The sequence below is a fragment of the Panthera pardus genome, unplaced genomic scaffold (genome assembly GCF_024362965.1).
Source record: "Panthera pardus isolate Hobbes unplaced genomic scaffold, ASM2436296v1 HiC_scaffold_20, whole genome shotgun sequence".
In the NCBI taxonomy this organism is placed as follows: Eukaryota; Metazoa; Chordata; class Mammalia; order Carnivora; family Felidae; genus Panthera; species Panthera pardus.
In genome coordinates, this window is record NW_026526766.1 from 26,845,766 (window position 1) to 26,865,345 (window position 19,580).

The 19,580-nt window shown below is 42.8% G+C and overlaps 1 protein-coding gene across 8 annotated transcripts in view; it reads right to left on the reverse strand.

Annotated features, from left to right (window-relative positions):
* Positions 1-19,580, reverse strand: part of TUT7 (terminal uridylyl transferase 7) — a 61,058-nt gene that overhangs the window by 24,504 nt on the left and 16,974 nt on the right. For all 8 annotated transcript variants that reach the window (XM_019423499.2, XM_019423500.2, XM_019423492.2 and 5 more), the window contains exons 11-17: positions 14,941-15,093; positions 11,604-11,784; positions 9,129-10,207; positions 8,576-8,726; positions 7,315-7,401; positions 6,346-6,446; positions 4,644-4,701 (exon numbers count right to left, since the gene is read on the reverse strand). In XM_019423499.2, the coding sequence (XP_019279044.2) occupies positions 4,644-4,701; positions 6,346-6,446; positions 7,315-7,401; positions 8,576-8,726; positions 9,129-10,207; positions 11,604-11,784; positions 14,941-15,093 (1,810 nt within the window). The remainder of the gene's footprint in view (positions 1-4,643; positions 4,702-6,345; positions 6,447-7,314; positions 7,402-8,575; positions 8,727-9,128; positions 10,208-11,603; positions 11,785-14,940; positions 15,094-19,580) is intronic.

Below are 19,580 nucleotides of genomic sequence, written 5' to 3' on the forward strand. Positions count from 1 at the left end.
TCTGATAAACACCAGAACAGAAGAAACTACTACAGAGTCTAGACTACTCGGGCCCTATCTATTCTCTCCACGTGACTATATCTAATACAGAGAAAAGCCTACAGGGTGATCCTCTGAATCCTCAAAACAAAAGTTACGTATCATGGAGCTAGAAGACAGTAAAAGAACAGAATCAACTTCAACAGGAGAGGAGTGAATTGCCTGAACCAGGCTTTGAAAAAGGAGAGCAACAGGTTAAAAACAGAGGCGGCTGAGGGGATTTAGGAGGCAAGGAAAAAAAAAAAAAAAAAGCAGCACATAAGGACAGGGCAAATGCCTAAAGCAGAAAGGATGTTCGAGAACTTCCATGGGATCGTGAAGGCTATTGAGTCGACTTGACGGAAAGGAATGAGTGATAGGAGATGGGGTAGAAACCAGGAAGGGCCCAAACAGAGAACATATATATCCTGCTAAGAATTATCCTTAGAGGCAAATAGATACCAATGAACTGTATAAGTTGGGAAGAATCACTGGCCATATCTATTCGGACAATGCCCCTGGCTATGGACAGACTGGAGGTACCCGGAATGGAGGCAGAGTGACCATTATAAAAAAATGATCTGGACCTGAACTACCATGGTGGCACAGAGATGCAGAGAAGCAGCAAGACAGGCTTGAGAGCAGGTGTACCTGGATGGGCTGGGGAAGTGGAGGCGGTGGGGGGGTGGGGGATAAGCGAGAAGGAATCGCTGTTAAGAGTAAGAGCTACTGGTTTCTGAACTCCTAGGATCCTTCACAAACATTACCTCCTAAGACTAATCACCTTCACCCAACAGATTGAAAGACAGAGCCCCAGAGAAAGTAACTTGCTTAGGAATATGCAGCTAGTGGGGCACCTGGGTGGCTCAGTTGGCTAGGCATCCGACTCTTGATTTCAGCTCAGGTCACGATCTCAGGGTTCATGAGATCGAGTATGGAGTCAGGCTGATGGCATACAGCCTGCTTCGGATTCTCGCTCTTCCTTGCTCTCTGCCCCTCCCCTACTCGCCACTCTCTCTCTCTCAAAATAAATAAATAAACATTAAATTAAAAAAAAAAAAAAGGAATATGCAGCTAGTGAGCTGCGGAGCCGAGATTCATGTGTGGGTGTGACCAACTCCAAATTTCTACTGAACCTATTCTAGGACGAATAAATGATCACTTGACCCATTTTGGTGGGTCCAAGGATGTCAATGTCAACGACCAAGAAAGTGGATTCAGAAGGAAGAGGGGGTTGCAGCAGAAGGAAGGCAGTAAAGAGAAAGAGGAGCTCATTCTGAGATGGAGTTTGAGGTTTTTCTCAAAAAGGTAAATGGCAATATCTAGAGGGCAGATGCATAGTGATCCAGAGCTCAGGGGAAAAGTATGTATATGACAGAAGAAATTACAGAAAAATACATCTGTGTGGGAGACAGAGGAGGTCTAACTTACATTGACGTTCAAATCTGCTGAACACCTGGCGTATGCTAGACGCCGTACTTAAATGTACGACACCTTTCTTAACCTTAAATCCCATTATTGCTGATCTACTGTGAAGATGAGGAACGGAGCACTTTCAGTGAGGCTGTCTTTCCAGGCACACACAGCCAACAAGTGGGGAGCCAAGGTTTAAAAGCAGAGAATCTGATTCCAGAACCCCCACCAACTACTCTGTTACCCTGCCTCTAAATTAGATAGCCTTTTACTGCATTTCCTTCCCATTCTAGAATTTGACACTAGCCTGTCCCATTACCAGCCTGTCCTCTAGGATTTATCCACAGCACATCATCCTGGTTCTTGTCAGTCCAAGGGCTCCTTTTTCAGTGTCCTTTCTTAATTTCTACCCACAGAAATTAAGGCCTAGTCCTTAACTTCTCTCAAATGATCCCTTAGAATTGTCTTATTCTTCGTCTTTCTTTCTTCAAGGATTTCAATACAAAACTGTTTTCTTCTGTTCTTCAGTCCTGACTGACAACTCTTTATTTCCAATTGCTTGCTGGACTCTTAGAAATTAAACCTTTATGGCAAACTAAACACCTCCACATGGTGTTCTCTGCAAATGTCCCCATTTCCCAAGTATCCAGACATTAGCCTGAACTCTTAGTTCTTACTTGTAGGTACCAAATCTAGGAAACTTCCCCTTGGGAATCTCTCCTATCCTTTTCGTTTTAGTTACGGTCCTTCTAACCTGAATTCACTTAGGTTACACCTGCCCTGGGAGACTCTACCAGTTGCCTAAAAAGCTTAGTTTTTATTGGGTTGCTCTTCTCTTGAAGAAACTTCACTGGTTTCCAAATATCTGTGGGCTTTCCTTTATATAGTAATAGTAACCACTTGAAACTCCTCTCTAAATGTATTAATCTTCCCACTGTCGACACTCCAAAATATACTACAGCAACGCTCACGTTCAGGTGCACGTCCCGTTAGGAATGACTTCTCTTTTATCCTTTTTGAATCATATTCATCATCCCCTGAGATCAGAATAAACCCAACTCTTACATGAATCTCCCCTATGCAACCCTTGCCCAGAACTTCTCTCCCCTTAGAGCTTACCAAACACTTACTGCAGCTTCTGACTCATTCTGAAAAATGAATACTACCTTACACTGTTACATGGTCTGTGAGATTACCTTCCTGTTTTTAAGATCTGAAAGCTGTCCAAGGAAAAGACTTCTGTAGACTTATTTTTATTGCTCCACCATCCCTAAGTGCCCAATACAGTGCTGAGCACATAGTAGGCACCCAACAAGATAGTTTGGGAGACTTAGATTTCAGGGCACCTGGGTGGCTCAGTCAGTTTAGTATCTGACTCTTTTTTTTTTTTTTTCAACGTTTTTTTTTATTTATTTTTGGGACAGAGAGAGACAGAGCATGAACGGGGGAGGGGCAGAGAGAGAGGGAGACACAGAATGGGAAACAGGCTCCAGGCTCCGAGCCATCAGCCCAGAGCCCGACGCGGGGCTCGAACTCACGGACCGCGAGATCGTGACCTGGCCGAAGTCGGACGCTTAACCGACTGCGCCACCCAGGCGCCCCTAATATCTGACTCTTAATTTCAGCTCGGGTCATGATCTCATGGTTTGTGAGTTCGAGCCTTGCACTGGGCTCTGCGCTGACAGTGAGGAGTCTGCGTGGGATTCTCTGTCTCCTTCTTTCCCTGTCCCTCTCCAGCTCACGCTCTCTTTCAAAATAAAATAAATAAACATTAAAAAAAAAAATCTTTACATTTAAAAAGAAAAAAGATTTTATTTTTAAGTAATCTCTACAACGAAACATGAAGCTCAAACTTACAACCCTGAGATCAAGAGTTGCGTGCTCTACCTCCTGAGCCAGTCGAGTGCCCCTAAAAATGACCTGTTTTTAACAATGGCTCATTCTTAGGAAATATACACTGCCGTATTTAGGTGAAAGGAACATGGTATCTGCAGTTTAATCTCAAATGGTACAGAAAAAAATTGTGAGCAAGGAAGAGACAGAATGAGTATCGAATGTGGTAAAATGTTAACAACTGGTGGATCTGAATGAAGTACATGCAGCGTTCTTTATACAATTTTTACTGCTTTAATTTTCAAATTATTTCAAAATAAAAAGTCAAAATCTAGCTCAGTACAAACAATTAATAATTGTGGCAACCTAGCAATTTAGTTTCTTTGCACACTCTTCAAAAAAATTTAAAAAGCTCATGATCTTTAGAGGTAAAATTCCTAAGTGAGGGGAACACTTATTTTCGATGACAAAAACAATTACATCAATGCATGTTATTAAAAAAAAATACTGACGCTCCAGGTTAACTTTCAGAAGAAATAAACCAAAGTTAAGATTATCTTGTTATGGAAGTAACATGGTACCCTTTTTATTTAAACTCCTGGAAATAAAAAATATAAAACAAAAAGGGGAGATAGCACTCACGGTGTACGTTCGTGTGTCTACGTGTGTGCTGCCCATGATGTTAACCTAAGTCTACTCTTGACTGAGATAAAAGAAAGCTTTTGATGGACACATCATGGATTTTAAGTGTCGTGAGGGTACGGACCATATCTTGTTCACCTTCATTCCCAGCTCCCAGCTCCTAGCACAGAAATTTGCTGCATCACATTTTAAAAGAAGATTCTCACTGTTAACAGCATCCACAGCTGTCCCTGACCGCAAAAGAACATGTCAATGGCATGTCAGCACCGTGCACTATTCATAGCATCTACACATTTTATAGCTTTCTCAATTTATCGATGGCAAGGGATCAAGTAAAGTTAGATGACTTGTTCAGGGTTGCATACAGTTGTCCAGCAATACAGCTACAAATACAATCCATAAGCCCCCAGTGCTTTCCATGTACTTCACGCTGCTGTCAGCAACCCCTACACTTTGGGTAATAAAAGGTCAATAAAGCAAAAAGATTTCCAAAATTTCTTGCCTGTATGGTATATGCTTGTTTTGAAATAAAACTGAGCCAGGCAACGCTATGCACACCAATGACCACTGATTGCCTCAGTCTTTCGTGCTGAATGACAAAATTTTTTAAAGACACCAATACCGCACATGTGCTACAGATGAGCCACTCTATGGTTTCACTGGCATTGATGAATTCTAAGGATGCAAAACACTAATTAAAAGACAAAACTATTTTTGGAAAAAGTTTGTAGAGGTACCTGAATGTTTTTTGAGGACTCTTGCCAATTCTTCAATAGTTCTTACACAGTCCAACCCCTGCAACAAAAATTGCACATACTGAACCGAAAACGGAAGACAGGTTCCTAACGTGGTAACAAATAGTTTCCATTACCTTTAGAAATAATAAGTTCAACCCATCTATATAGATTTTTTTCTCGTTTAGGCAAGCCTTGGTCAGTATTCATAGGAAATATCCTGAGGATACAAAAGGTCCCCGCAGCCCTCACTTACTAATTGTACAACAAAGGCTGAAATCAGAGCACCTGGAAAAGTCTGAACCATGAGGACCTCCATTTCCCCTTCCCTGTAACCATGTTACTCAGAAGTACCCTCTGTGCCAGAATAAGTAAGAGGGAGCTTCTGTGGCCCCTCTTATTCATTCTGGATGGACTTTCATTATCTTTCAATTACAAGAACTGCTGTGCAGAGTAATGAAGCTTAGATGCTCTCTCCACAGGACGAGGTGAATCAAGGTCATGTAGCAAATACCAGTGTTTCAAATAAATCATACTTAAAAACAGCGGGCCGACATTTTACAACATAAGCCCTTTTGATGTTTATACACATCCCAGAACATATTTGGAATTTTACTTCAGAAATGCCCGCAAAGCTAGTTTTATAAGCCATGTAAAAATTCATTATTGATGATGTGCAATAAGGTAATTCCACATATCGGACCCAACCCTGTTTATCCTCTTTACTCACCAAACTCAGGGTAGGTAACTTTTGGCTATTTTCCCCAAATCAGATACATCCTCAAAAGACAAAGACTTGAAAATAAGGAAAGACATAAAAAAGATCTTGAGTGACAGCAGCATCACTCATTTGGATATACAGCATTTGGACTGTTGTTAAAAATAAAAAAAGAAAGGGACTTAGCACTTCTTAGACTTTACACCTTTATGCAGTATTTCATATTTGTCAGGGGCCAGCAAACCTTTTCTGCTTTGCAAATCATACGACTCTGTTGCAAGTACTCGACTCGGTAGTTATCGAGTAAAAGCAGAAGCCGTAACCACGTCACAAGTGAAGGGGTGTGACTGTGTTCTAATGAACCTGTACTGACAAAATATGCCCGTGGCTGGGTTTAGCCCGTGGGCCCTAGTCTGCGGACTCCTGACAGGCGTGATCCAAGCTGATGTGCACAACAATCTCTGGGGGCAAGAGGAACAGAAATGATCCTTTTCATTTTATAGGTTTATCAACCAAAGGCCACATGTTTAGGAACTCATGAAACCAAGTCTGTCTTGAATCTAGGTCTCTGAACTGTGAGTTCAGCACTCTTATCATCGAATCCCATTTGACTGCCTGCTAAAAACCATCTCAGAAAACCACACTGCCTGCCTCCTCAAAACTTTTCAAGAAGTCTTATACGGGCTGTGTGTGGCAAAGTCAGCCTCCGGGCTACGCCAGGGGGACCCTGCGGGGGCTGGTTTGGCTTTGTCACGTTCCCACGGGTCACTTCCAAAGGCACTTTGTACCGTGGGTGGAAAAGACAAGCTTCGGTGCTCCTCAGGTTTACCTCTAAGCTTCTTAAGTATCTGACCAGAGAGACTGTGCCACATGGCATGCTCCGTATGGTATGCTCTGGTAAATGTGGAAAATACCAAGACGTCCTGTCAGTCAAGATGGTCAAATCACACTGCCGCAGCAGATTTGAGTTTTACGTGGTCACCGTACCTCCGCGGTTTCAAGCCCGTTAATTGTCATGCAGACGTCAAGGTCACTCTGTTTGAACCCAAATCCATTTTTGGAGGAGCCAAACAAGCTCAATTTAGTTCCTGTTGGGGATAGACGAAAAGTGATAACTAATTACCTGAGTACATTTAATGTTCTGATCAAAACGGCCCTCACATGGATCAAAAATACCCATCTGTTAACTATCCTCATTATATTGTCATATTTATGACAAACTACTTTCTCTCAAAATTTACTTTAAACAAATACAATGTGTATATGGTGTGAAAGACTACCAAGTGCCACTTTTTTCTTAAATTGCAAGGACATTTCAAGGAAAATGTGGATCACATCAGTATATTTAGTAATGTAAGCTTACTGCTCTCTAAATATTCACTTCTTGGAATATTTTCCAAAGTCTGGAGGTGCAAACTTTGACTTCAAACATAACACGAAATGAAATTTCACTTGTGGCGTCTGCTAACAGAAATCCCACACTGCTGCTGTCCTCTCCGTCGGTAAAGCAGCAGAGCAAAGAGCATCCAAAGTACATCACAAAGTAACCACAGCCCTGTCCCCACCGTCCCCGCAAAACTACTTTCTCGTTCTCAAAGTTAATGTGCTTGTAACACACGTGCTCGTTCTGAAGGAAGGTCACACCACCTTTCTTTTCTTTAAAAATTTTTCTTAACATTTATTCATTTTTGAGAGTGAGAGAGACAGAGCATGAGCGGGGGAGGGGCAGAGAGAGAAGGAGACATAGAATCCGAAGCAGGCTCCGGGCTCCAAGCTGTCAGCACAGGGCCTGGCGCAGGGCTTGAACTCACAGACTGCGAGATCATGACCTGAGCGGAAGTAGGACGCTTAACTGACTGAGCTACCCAGGCGCCCCATTTTTTTTTTTAATTTTTTTTTAACATTTATTCATTTTGGAGAGACCTTTCTTTTCTTAAAGGTTAAAAAGTTATTTACCTGGAAACTCCTGTCTTATGAAACTTTCTAGGTTTTGCCGAATATGTTCACGAGCCTGATCTTCCAAAATAGTTGGAGAAAAATCCTCTGTTTAAAATAGAAAACATTCAGAAACAAAGATTGTTCACATTCTTTGCGGGGGGGAGGGGAAGATCACACTTTTTATAAAACAAAATCTAGCAAGTTAAAAAGAAAGCCCTAAATTTCGAGCATCTTCTTGGTAGACAGCATTAGTAATATACAATAGAGTCTGTCTTTCTTTGAAAAACTTCTGCCCCCAGGAACTGCTCCTGAAATAGAAACAAATCTGAGTGGCGGTTCTGCTACTAGATTTCAGAGACCCCAGGGGTCTATAAAGGTGGTCTTCAGGCAACTCTCCCAAAGTGTGAACACAAACCTTTATGAGCATGTGCATATGTTTCTGAGGGGAACCTAGTTTTCCTTTCATAGCTTATCACCTCCAAAAAGGTTTGCAAAAGACTAACTCACTGGCTAAGAACAAGTGTCTTCTGGCAGGGACACCTCAGGACAGAGCACTGTGAGGCGTCAGGCTCATCTCAAGTCGCCTGCCTCTCCTTTAAATGTTTTTCCTTTGTGGAACTTTAACCCTCTGTATACCAATGCTTCCCCACACTGGTGTTCCTCAAAGGGCTGTTAGGGAGCTATTAATTAGTGTTAATTAAAAAGTATATTATGCCCACATTTTGGGAATATTTCAATAAACAGTTAAACAGGTTTTTTACTAGAACATTTCTCAGAAGCCATTATGATGCTAATATGCCCTGTAAATCTCTTGCCCCAACCCCAACACCCCCAGCCTCCGCTGAGGGGGTAGACGCATTCCCTCCTTGACCTGTGGAACTATTTTATTTTAAGTGCGGGGCTTGAACTCTCGACCTTGAGATCATGACATGAGCTCAGATCAAGAGTCTGATGCCTAACCCACTGAACCACCCAGGCACCAACTGTCACGAAATACTAATAACTGCTTAGAAAAACAGTCCAAGGAACACCAGTTGGGAATGCTAGTACTCCAATAGCAAGGCTTAAAAGGTCCTCCCTCTCCCCATTTTTCCTGCAACAATTATTTACTATGCATCTCAGCCAGAATAGGCATTACACACAGAGCTCCATGGACACGGGGGAAAATGGGACAGACTTGGTCCCAGTGATGGAGCTAACAGGTTAGTGAGTCAGAGGACTCTTGGGGCAAATGCCAATGCGACATTCTGACAAATGAAAAGAAGTGTTAGTAACTTACTGTAACACTGGATGCAAACTTGATCTAAGATATTTGAAAATTTGGGTGTCAGCGGCGGCAAAGGTTCCAGCTGAATTCTTTTGAAGTCTTCGGGACAGTCCTTCTTGAGATGACCTTCTCGTTTGCATAAACTGCACACGACTGTAGGAGACTATGGGAAGGTGGCAAAGCAAACCAAGACTTCGTTTACAACTCTATTTGCCAACTAAAGGGGTCCTGAATCATTTTCTCAAAAGCCCCACAGCCTACTCTGACTTCCCAAAGGAACAAAAATAACGTGCAACCGCTGCAAACTACTTGAGATGGGGACATCTTCTGGGATACTCAGGAGTAAAAGGCAGTTATTTCCACTCCCGACAGCATTCCCTACGGCCTATGCAAATTCCCAGGGGTCTAAGGAGGGCAGGACATGGAGCGGTTGTACCGGAGTGGAAGACGAACTCCTGACTACCACCAGGACAGGGCACAGCTCTGTTCTAGTCCACAAAATTTAAAATTACGTGCACTAAAAAACCATTTAACGTCTCTTAGTTCGAGGAGTGGCATGGATTACCTTGCCTTTGGTGAAGATGAGTTTACTAAATTCATAGAAGAAATCAGACTGATCTGCAGTGCAACTTTCCTCACATGCATTTTCTTCTTTAAGACTGATTTTATTCAATTCCATTAGTAGAGCCCCGTCCACATGTTTTCCATCTTCTTTCAGGTCTTTATACTTAGCAGATCCGCCTAATTCATCGTCCTCCTCAGACAGGGCGTCCTCGTCCCCTGATCCTGTGTACGGATTTTCTAACTCATCTTCATTTGCCAAGTCGTCCTCATCTTCCCTCCGGGGAATGGACAGCCTGGGTTCTTCATCGTCCTCCTCTTCCTCTTCCTCCTCCTCCTCCTCCTCATCGGAATGAATGATTCTTGACACGTGACCCTGTCTTGAAGGAGCAAAGTGGCCTAGAGCATCTTCCAGCTCATCAGGACCTTCTACGCCTTCTTCATCAACATCAGCCTTGTCCTCTGAAGTGACGAATCCATCACACTCGTCGGCCGTAGGACTGTGGAAGTCTTCTACATCCAAAGTGTTATCTGTCTCCTTATTCTGTGTGCCACCACAGAGGACAAGCTCTCCACGTCTGCTACTGCTTGGCCCTTGATCACCGGCAGGCAAAGGATGCTTGCCCTCGCTCCCAGCTTTACTTCCCGCTGCTCGACGGTGTGCTTTAACATCCTCACTACCGTCACAACCGGCCCCTGTCCTGACACGGCTGGAGTTTTCCAGGTGGATGCTGACATGCGCGTGCCCCATTTCCTCTGTTGGGGGGCCTCCAAAGCTTTCAGCAGTCTCTGTAAGTGGCTGTACCTGGCAGGTGTTCGCACCTGAACTGGCAGCACCTGGCTCTTGAGCCAAAGCTGAGCTTTTGAGTTCATCACCTTTTGCTCGTGCCCCCACGTTTGCTACTTCTTTAGAGTGTTCAGAAATACGTGTGACAGTATTCAGAGGCTTTGGAAGGCTGGATTTTGTAATTTTGTGTGGAAGAGCAAAATACTTATATGTTGTCCTTAAACAATGAAGTATATATTCAAACACGGGCTGATTATTTAGAGTCCTTGCCACATTTCTTTTAACAGAGTAGGGATCTGTAACGAGAAGAAAAAAAACCAAAAACCCACCACTTCATACGTTTCCATTTCACATTTTAAAAATTAGCCTGCTGTAGACAAGACAACAAACACACACTACTAGAATTTAGCGTGGATCTTGTATGCGTTTTACCAAACTGGGGGTGGGATGTGGTTTCAGAACAAAAAGAAATGTTTTCTTAAACATCTGCTCTATGAAGAGAACCCATTCTGCTGAGAACCAGTACCCCTTCCCTAGTCTGTTCTGTGACTGTGGAGGTAAAAAAGGTGTCATCAGTGTGGCTCTCGCGCCCTGGGGAAGGGAGGTCTTCCCGCCAGGCTCTGCTGAGTGCTCTGCCTCCCCACTCAGCCAGGCCCTGTGGTGTGTAGAGCTTACCTCCACTCTTCTGCCCTGGGAAGCCCCATCACTGAACTGGCTGGACTGAATTCAGGGGCGAGAGGGAGGCACCAGGAGGAGACACCACTTCTCTCAATCTTTTCTCCTCCCCTAGAACTCCAGCAGGTTAGGCAATTGGCCAGAAGAGCTGAGCCAGAGAAACTGCAGGGGAGGGTTTAAAAATGTGAGATCCCCATGACTGCACACAGAATTTATGCAAAATGCAAAATGCAAAAAAAAAAAACAACAAAAAACAAAAAACAAAAACCCTCTTATGCAATATAAAAGCTTGAAAAAAATCAAGCAAAAATACGAGAATTCCATTTAGGAGGTTCTTTAAATTATCTGAAGGAGGAGAACTAAGATTTCTAGAGGGTTTTCAACCTCCTGATTTTGCAAAGCTGAGAAGAGCTCGTCCATTTAATGTAGTCTACAGGGCACATCAGTGACTCTTTCATACAATGGTTTTAGTTAAATGAGCCTTCACTAGAAAAAGTGTTTTCAGGAATAAGTTCCAAATGCTATTGTAGATATTCCAAAAATAACTAGCCTCTCGCTATGAAGAGGAATCCAACCAAGAATTATTTTTCATGAGGAAAAGTAGTTTCTCATCTTAAACATCTAAACAACATCAACAACCCATGAAAGGGCTGAATCTAAAAATCCAGCAATGAGAACAGCAGAGAGGAAAGGAGGATTCACACATCACCGGGGGAAAAAATTTTTTTTTGCGTTTAGGTTGGTAAGCAATTTACAAAGAAAGCGAGGACTCGCCCAGCCACTGTTTAGCTATTTTTTAACTAAGACATTTTATTGCAGTGCATAAAAAACCCAGAAAGAACAGTCTGGTCCCTTGGAATGACCACGGTAACACATGCCAGAGTCTAACTGTTTATTTCGCTGTTGGGGTCAGGCCTATGTTACACGTGGGAGCTGAAAGGAGAATGAAATACAAAGCATGCGGTTAGACTGGTACCTTAAAAGGAAAGGAAATTTAAGAGAAACATTCTGAGATACCTTCAATGGCAATGCGCTTTTTGGGCCAATCCTTGGATTCACGAGACACTGATTCTTTGACACGGATACTTATCACTAAATCAGCCAAATTAAATTCTAATGCATAGAATCGAAGCATTTCCACCCAGAGCTGCCCAACTGGTACTGACGGCTGGTGCTTGAAATCAAATATTAATGATACCTAGAACGGTAAAGAGAAAACACACAGGTAGTTCCGAGGTCAGCACAATCTGAGAAACTCGAGATCGTTCAAGCAAATTACAAAAACTCTGAAAAACCATAGCAAACATAGAAATGTGACAATCCATCTGGGTAAATTGCATCTAGGTTCTATTTTGTTTGTGGCAAATACTGCACTCCTGGGATGAGAGCAGGTTAAAATCTAACCATCATCACAGGGGCGGGCGGGCACTTATAGGTGGCCAGGTGGCTGGCACTCCTAATTTTGAAGCCTTAGGTTCGCGGGTCTCAGCACAGAGCTCTCCCGGGGGCTGCCGCTGAAGGGCACCTTTACACTCACGCACACTAAAATGGGCGGCAGGTTAAGGGTGTAGAGCAAAAGGCAAAACACTCCCTTCCTTTGCTCTGAGAAGCTATGCCAGGGGCAACTGATCTTCAAGTTAAACAACTTTTTGTCTTTTTCAAAGTTTATTTAAGTAATCTCTACGCCCACCATGGGGCTCGAACTCATGACCCTGAGACCAAGAGTCGCATACTCTTAAGAATGAGCCAGCCAGGGGCACCAGAGTCAAAGAACTCTTGGTTTCAGAAATTGACGTCAGTTTTACACTGACAGGCTCTCGACAAATTGGAACATACTGTGATGGGATGTACTGGAAGGTGCATAGGACCTAGAATAGGGGGGAAAAAAAAGAGTCCAAATATTGACTCTGCCACTTCTCTTTTAACTGCTCCCTGACTTAGCGTCTTCACTCTCAGCTGGCACGACAGCACAGTGGCTAAAACTGCCTTTGCCACGGGACTTTTAAGTTTGAAATCCAACTCTGCCATATACTGGCTGTGTAGGATCCTGGCCAAGCTATAGGCAGTCTAAGCCTCAGTTTCCTCATCTGAACAATCGGGATTACAGTACCCACCTCAGAGGGTTGTTGGGAGGACTGAGTGAGAGAATGTCTGTAAAGAGCTTAGCACAGTGCCTGGCACACATGTTCAAAAAATGGTCGCTATCATTATCTGCAGAGTAGGGACGGTACCACCTATAACACAGGACAGTTATGAGGATTAAATGAGAGACAAGGGAAAGCATCTGGCACATTCGGTTGCTCTCTGTATTTTTTCACTTAGGTATATAGGCTTTTAAGTACAAGGAATCCACTTATCACTGAAACATGATGTCACAACCGTAAGGTGCTCTTGAGAGGTAATCTAGTTCAATCCCCGGATGTTAGCAGAGAAAATGGAAGCCCAGAGTTGACGTGACTTGTCAAAGGTCCCGCTGCTTGTCAGTGGCAGCACGAGCAGTGTCTCAATCCCAGGACAGGGCTCTTTCATCACACCATACAATCAATCTCGACCCTATCTAGGTCTCCATTTCTGAAGTGGCAGCAGGATTAATCTCTCCACACGACACAAAGATGTAAAGATCAAGTATTTACTTCCGCTCACAGCAACAGCTTTTCCTTCTGAGGTATACAAATTTGTCTCCCATCCCACTTTATTATACTGAGGATCAAAACAAGTGGTATGATATTTTATTAGCCACTAAATCCTGACCACAAACATTCTGTCAAATAAGATCAGGTCATCGGGTAGATGTACAAAGCAGGAAGTGACTGAAAATGGAAGTTGTCCATGTCCAAACACTGTGGTTGAGGACACGAAGAAAACCCCTAGAAATTGAAAGCCTCATGAAATTTCACTGCTTTATCCATAAGCCTTATTCAGCATCACTAAGGGCTTTTAAGCCTCTCACCAAAATGACTTCAGGATACCACACGGAACTTAAGAGACCTTTGATAGGTCTACATTAGTGGTACTTAAGCTGTTTTTCGTTATTGTTTTTATTCTTTTAAAGTAGGGAACACTTTCTTCCCCCCCCCCCCCAAAAAAAAAAGAAAGAGAAAAGAATGGCAGCTAACATTTACTGTGTGCTTACCACATGCTTGGCACTGAGTTAAGCATTCCATGAGTCAGTGACCCTCTGAGAAGGTACCAATATCATTTCCAGTTTTAGGTGAGGAAACTGGGGCACAGGAAGATTAAGTCACTTGCCCAAGGACACACAGCTAGGAAGTGCGAGAGCTGGGATACGGATTCACATATTCTGGCTCCACGGCCTCTACTCTTATCCACTCCTGGAACCCCAAACAGGACACAGAAAAAAAGTGGGGGTGTTCTGGTGGTGGCAGAGGTTGAGTGGCACAGCCTCCCTTCTCTCTCCAATGCTCAAGGATTCTAGAAAACACAACGGGAGAATCTACCACTCACCACTATCTCCTCATTTTAGGCACAGACCAGAGGAGTGACCTGACTTGTTTGTGTGTAGCTAGGGTTCGAATCCTGGTCTCAGAAGTATTTTGTGGGTATTGCTGCCATTTCATCCCATAAGGTTATGGAGAAAGGCATGAGGTCAGGGACTGTCCACCAATTTGGGGCAGATTCCTATCGTTTCTAAAATAATTACAATGCTCAGATTTTTGTTTGAAATTAAAATTTTTTTTTCAACGTTTATTCATCATTGAGAGATAAAGGCTGAGCATGAGCAGGGGAGGGGCAGACAGAGGAGGAGACACAGAACCCGAAGCAGGCTCCAGGCTCTGAGCTGTCAGCACAGAACCCGATGAGGGGCTTGAACCCAAAAACCGTGAGATCATGACCTGAGCCGAAGTCGGACGTCCAACCGACTGAGCCACCCAGGCACCCCTGAAATTTAAATGGCAATTCCTTCCTTGTGCATATATTTCCTTGCCAACCTCTAATGGTATGGATGAGGACATGAAAATACATCATACCAAATACTCGCTGTGATTTTAGTACCTTTGAGGTCAGCGAACTTTTCATATATTTAAAACTCTTAATACCATCTAAGACATAAGCTCTTTGAGGATAGACAGGGATTGATCTCTGAATTCTCAGTAACCCTCACAGGACCTGGCACACAGAAGAAACTACAGAAATAACTGTATCTGATGATCTGCATTTTACCTTTTGTCTTTATTTGTCCAGTTGAAGGACCGGACAGACTAGAAAATGAAACATCCACGAAAGAGTTAAGATAGGTAAAGACAGAAAGGAGGCCTGATTAAGTCACAGAGTCCACAATGAACAATGAAATCAAATAGAAATTGTACAATTAAAAATGAGAAAGAGAACAGACCTGTCCCCTCTTAACAGGCACTTCTCTTGGTGCCTCGTGTTCTGCTGTTTCTGCATCTCCGGCAGCATTGTCAGCATACTCCCAAACCACGGTGTCTTCCTGAACATCTTTAAGGTTGAAATTTCCTAGTTTGTTCAACGAGAACCCTTCAATCTAGGAAAAATTAGACACACGCTATTATTATAAGGTAGAAAGGATTCGATATCGACCAGAGCATTATTAATCCTGGAAGAAATGGAAACACACTTATAGCTCACTGAAAATAGAAAAGTGGGGCAGGGGAGGGGGCGGGCGCCTGGGTGGCTCAGTCGGTTGAGCGTCTGACTTTGGCTCAGGTCACGATCTCACGGTTCGTGAGTTCAAGCCCCGCGTCGGGCTGTGTGCTGACAGCTCAGAGCCTGGAGCCTGCTTCAGATTTTGTGTCTCCCTCGCCCTCTGCCCCTCCCCCACTCACACTCTGTGCCTCTCTCTCAAAAGTAAACATTAAAAAATTTTTTTAAATTAAAAAAAAAAGAAAAAGGTATCGTTTCTGGGATACCTCCAAGACATCTGTTAATTTGAAAATACTTTTTAAACTAAAAACCAAGGTTTTAATTGGTAAAAGAAATGGTGACTTTGTGAAATAATTTTTTAGTGAACATTCTGGGAGAAGGTAACATGGCTTAGGCCTAGAGCCATGGGTTCTGGAGTAAAACTGCCCAGGCCCTGACCTCAGCTCCCTCCTGGAGCTGTGAGACTTTCAGTCAGTGCTTGCTTTCTTCCCGTCGCAGGTTTTTGTAAAAACGGGTCCCAGTATAACTTTTATGAGATAGTTGTGACGTGAAATAATGGACATAAATCACTGACACAGGCCACAGCACGCAGTGAATACTCAATCTAAGAAACTGTTTCTATCGATGTTGTTGGGATGCAAATGGCTAAAGAAAACAGTTTGGGCTTAAAAGTTCCAAGAAATTTGGAACAAAGTTGAACAGCTTTCTTTATTGTAAAACGGGACTGATCATAGCCTTTAAACAGGTTGCATGTAGGGGGCACCTAGGTGGTTAAGTGACCGACTCTTGATTTCAGCTCAGGTCATTATCTCGCGGCTTGTGGGTTCGAGCCCCGCATTAGGCTCTGTGCTGACAGATCAGAGTCCGGAGCCTGCTTCTGATTCTGTGTCTCCCTTTCTCTCTGCCTCTCTCCACTCTCCCTCTCTCTCAAAAATAAATATTAAAAACATTTTTTTTAAAGTGCCATTAATTTTGGAAAATTTCAGTCATCATTATCCCCAATTATTTCTTCTGTTCCTTTCTCTTCTCCTTCTGATACTCTCATAATATATATATTACAACTCCTGGTAATTGTCTCGCAGTTCTTTGATATTCTGCTCTGGTTTTGTTTTTTGATCTTTGCTTTTCAGTTTGGGAAGCTTCTACTGAATGAAGTGCACTGAGTCTTTGCCCATCTGTGTCCAAGCTACTGATGAACCCACTGAAGGCATTCTTTATTTCTGTTACATATTTTATTTGTAGCACTTCCTTTTGATTCTTAGAGCTCCCATCTATCTTCTCTCCACTTCTATTACCCACCTGTTCTTGCACGTCACCCATTTTTTCTGTCCGAGCCCTTAGCATTTTAATCTAAGTTGTTTTAATTTACCAGTTGGATAATTCCAAGGCTTGTTCTGCCTCTTTAAACTATGGTGGTTTTTTTTTTTTTTTTTTTTTTTTGCCTTTTTAGTACGACTTGTAATTTTCTGGTGGAAAGCTGGATAGGTGTACTGGGTAAAAGGGACAGAGACAGGCCTTTAGTGTGAAGGTTTTTTTTTTTTTTTTTTAGTTATTTATTTTTTTTGTGGAATGTTTATTCATTTATTTTGAGAGGGAGAGAATCCCAGGTGGGCTCCATGCTCTCAGCACAGAGCCCAGCTTGGGGCTCAATCCCATAACCTAAGCCCAAATCAAGAGTCAGACGCTTAACCAACTGAGCCACCTAGGCACCCCAAGTGTGAGGTTTTATTTTGCTAGGAGTTAGGCTATGTGTTTGTTGTAGCTGTAGATGTCAAGAGGCTAAAACTTCATCTGGTGTCCTTGTTTTTGTCACCCCTGTTGTCTTTGGGTTTCTTAACAGATTTCTTCTGAAATGAGGTGTTTCTGTTATAATCCCATTTTATGCAGGAGCCCTAATGATGTGGTGGTAAGGTCTGGGGGGAGGGGAAGCATTCTATATAGTCCTATGATCAGGTCTCAGTCTTTTAGTGACTGAGACCCTCCCCCTGCGTTCCCCCAGGTAAGAAGACAGGAAGGGTCAGGAAAGGGGCTGGAGTTAGGTACTCTTTCCTCCAGGTCAGTTAAGCCCTGGTTAAAAGTTTTCCTTGAAGGCAAGCTTGTTTAGAAGAACAGAATGCTCTGGGCATACTTTAAAATTGCGACTTTTTCTCTCACCCGGCCAAAGCACGAGGGGATTTTTCTTGGATCTTCACCCTGAGAAGCTGGTGAGGGTTCCTGGAGGTAAAACCTGTAAAATTGTTGGGGGTCCCCTAAGACTGGGGCTCCCTGTTATTTTTCACGCTCAAGCTTGTCCATACTGAGCCTCCAGAGCCATAGTCTAAGGCTTCCTACCCTGGTATAGGCTCCATTCCTGGCCTCCTGCTCTGATAAGTTATAATTTGCTCTATTTGCCTGTCTCTCCAATTTTTTGGGCAATGGTTTTCCCTGTGACCTCAATTCTCTGATGGATCTAAGAAGAGCTGTTGATTTTCACTTTGTTTAGTTTTTTTTTGTTTTTTTTCCCCCTTTTTTTCTGAGTATAGAGTGATGACATCCAAGCTCGTTAATCCAACTGACTGGACCGGTTCAGAAGTTAGAGACGAGTTGATTTTATACACAGAGTTAAGGGTTCCACTTCTAATATCTTTCCCTTCTGGGTTCTTCCCCTTTATCTGGTAGCCCTAATTCCTCTTGCCAGAAAGGGGACTGGTTTTTCTCGCAGAGCTGCCTTTAGGGGTAAAGCCACAGAAAAAACGGACACTCGCTCTGTGTTGGCCACCTGCTCCAAGGTCTGACTTCTCTCCAAAGTCGGCTTGCACTTGTTCAGTCTCCAGAGCGTTCGCGTTGTTGGGGTTTTTTTTTTTGGCATTTTGTTGAGAATTTATAGCTGTTACTTATACACGGATCACTTGCTTAGGAGTTCATGCCTCCGTTTCATAAGTAGAACCTGACTTTCTATTGAGGGAGAAAAGGACTACATTTGTTCTCCTACTTTGTTTTAGGAGCTTTACATTCATGGTCTCATTTCAGAATTTTTCAGATAAGGACTCTGAGGCTCAGAGAAAATAAATTGCTGGAGGTCACAGGGATATGTATAAATAACAAGAGCTGGAGGAATTGTAGGGCTATCAAACTTTAAACTACTCTTCTTTCCATTACATTTGTTACCTGGCATCCTTCATGTGTAAAGGACTGTTTGCTAAAGGCTAAGCCTATATAACCCAAAACAAGACTGATCCCAAACAATATTTACTAGGAGACTAATAAGATGTTATTGTAGTGGACAAAAGATGATGAGCAGACAAGGTTAAACCTATTCATCAGTCATTATTCACTATGATTTCAACTTTTAGTCAAATCAAGGTCTACTAACAATACATGGAAGTTAAGAGGTCAGCGAGGACAGCCCCCAACATGGAAGAGGTCTGCATAGGTTGGGAGAGAATGGCTGAAGAATTTCTGAGGAGACAGATTAGGGCACAGAGGTAGGATATTCTAAACTTCTTCATGGAGAATTTTGTCTTATTCATCTGTGTATTCCTTTCAGGGCCAAATACAATGACAAACCTACATAGTGTTTTAAAGACTGTGAAGGAATGAACAGTTTAGATACTTTCATCCACATAATTTAGAAATCTTCAATGGATTTTCTACAAAAATAATGATGTAGAATTTCTGGCACCAATAAGGGACTGAAATTAACTTCTTTACCTTCACTTGCTTTATATTTCTGTGACTCTAGCAGAAGCTTCTAGCATTGGTAAGACTCTAGTACTGGCAATTGACTAGCTTAAAACATTGAAAACTGCAGATCATTTTGGTTCAAGCAGTAGAGTGTGCCTTATTTGATTCATAGAATTCAATCCATGTTTGACCACCACATACCTGTTTCTCTCATTAAATCTTAAATGAACAAATGGTATAATCACAATCAAATTCAGTGTCACCATAGAGAATTTCCAGTATCACTGCCTAGGATGTAATATACTGGCCACAGAAAAGGGTATATTGATACTACTGTAGTCTTAAGTAAATCCTGAGGAGAATCCCCTTACCAGAATAGAAACATCCTTTTTCCTGCATCCTCACAGCAGTGAGAGGACTACTCAGAGGTGACCAGGACCCAAGGAAAGGCATATCTCACCAAGACAATAGTGAGTATGGGAACCCATACAATGTGCTCTCAAGAGTCTAACTGGTTTGGTTGCATCCTAACGTCCTGTCTCTACTGGACTAACATGAGAGAAAAACTTCAGAGACAGACTCCCCTCTGGGTCTGATGGAAAGGGTTCTTTATCGCCTAAGGGATGACTGTTCTCTCTTCGCTCCACCAGGAGAGCAGTCTAGCAGACACCCGCTGGGACCCTGCGTCCTTTCAGTTCAGTACAA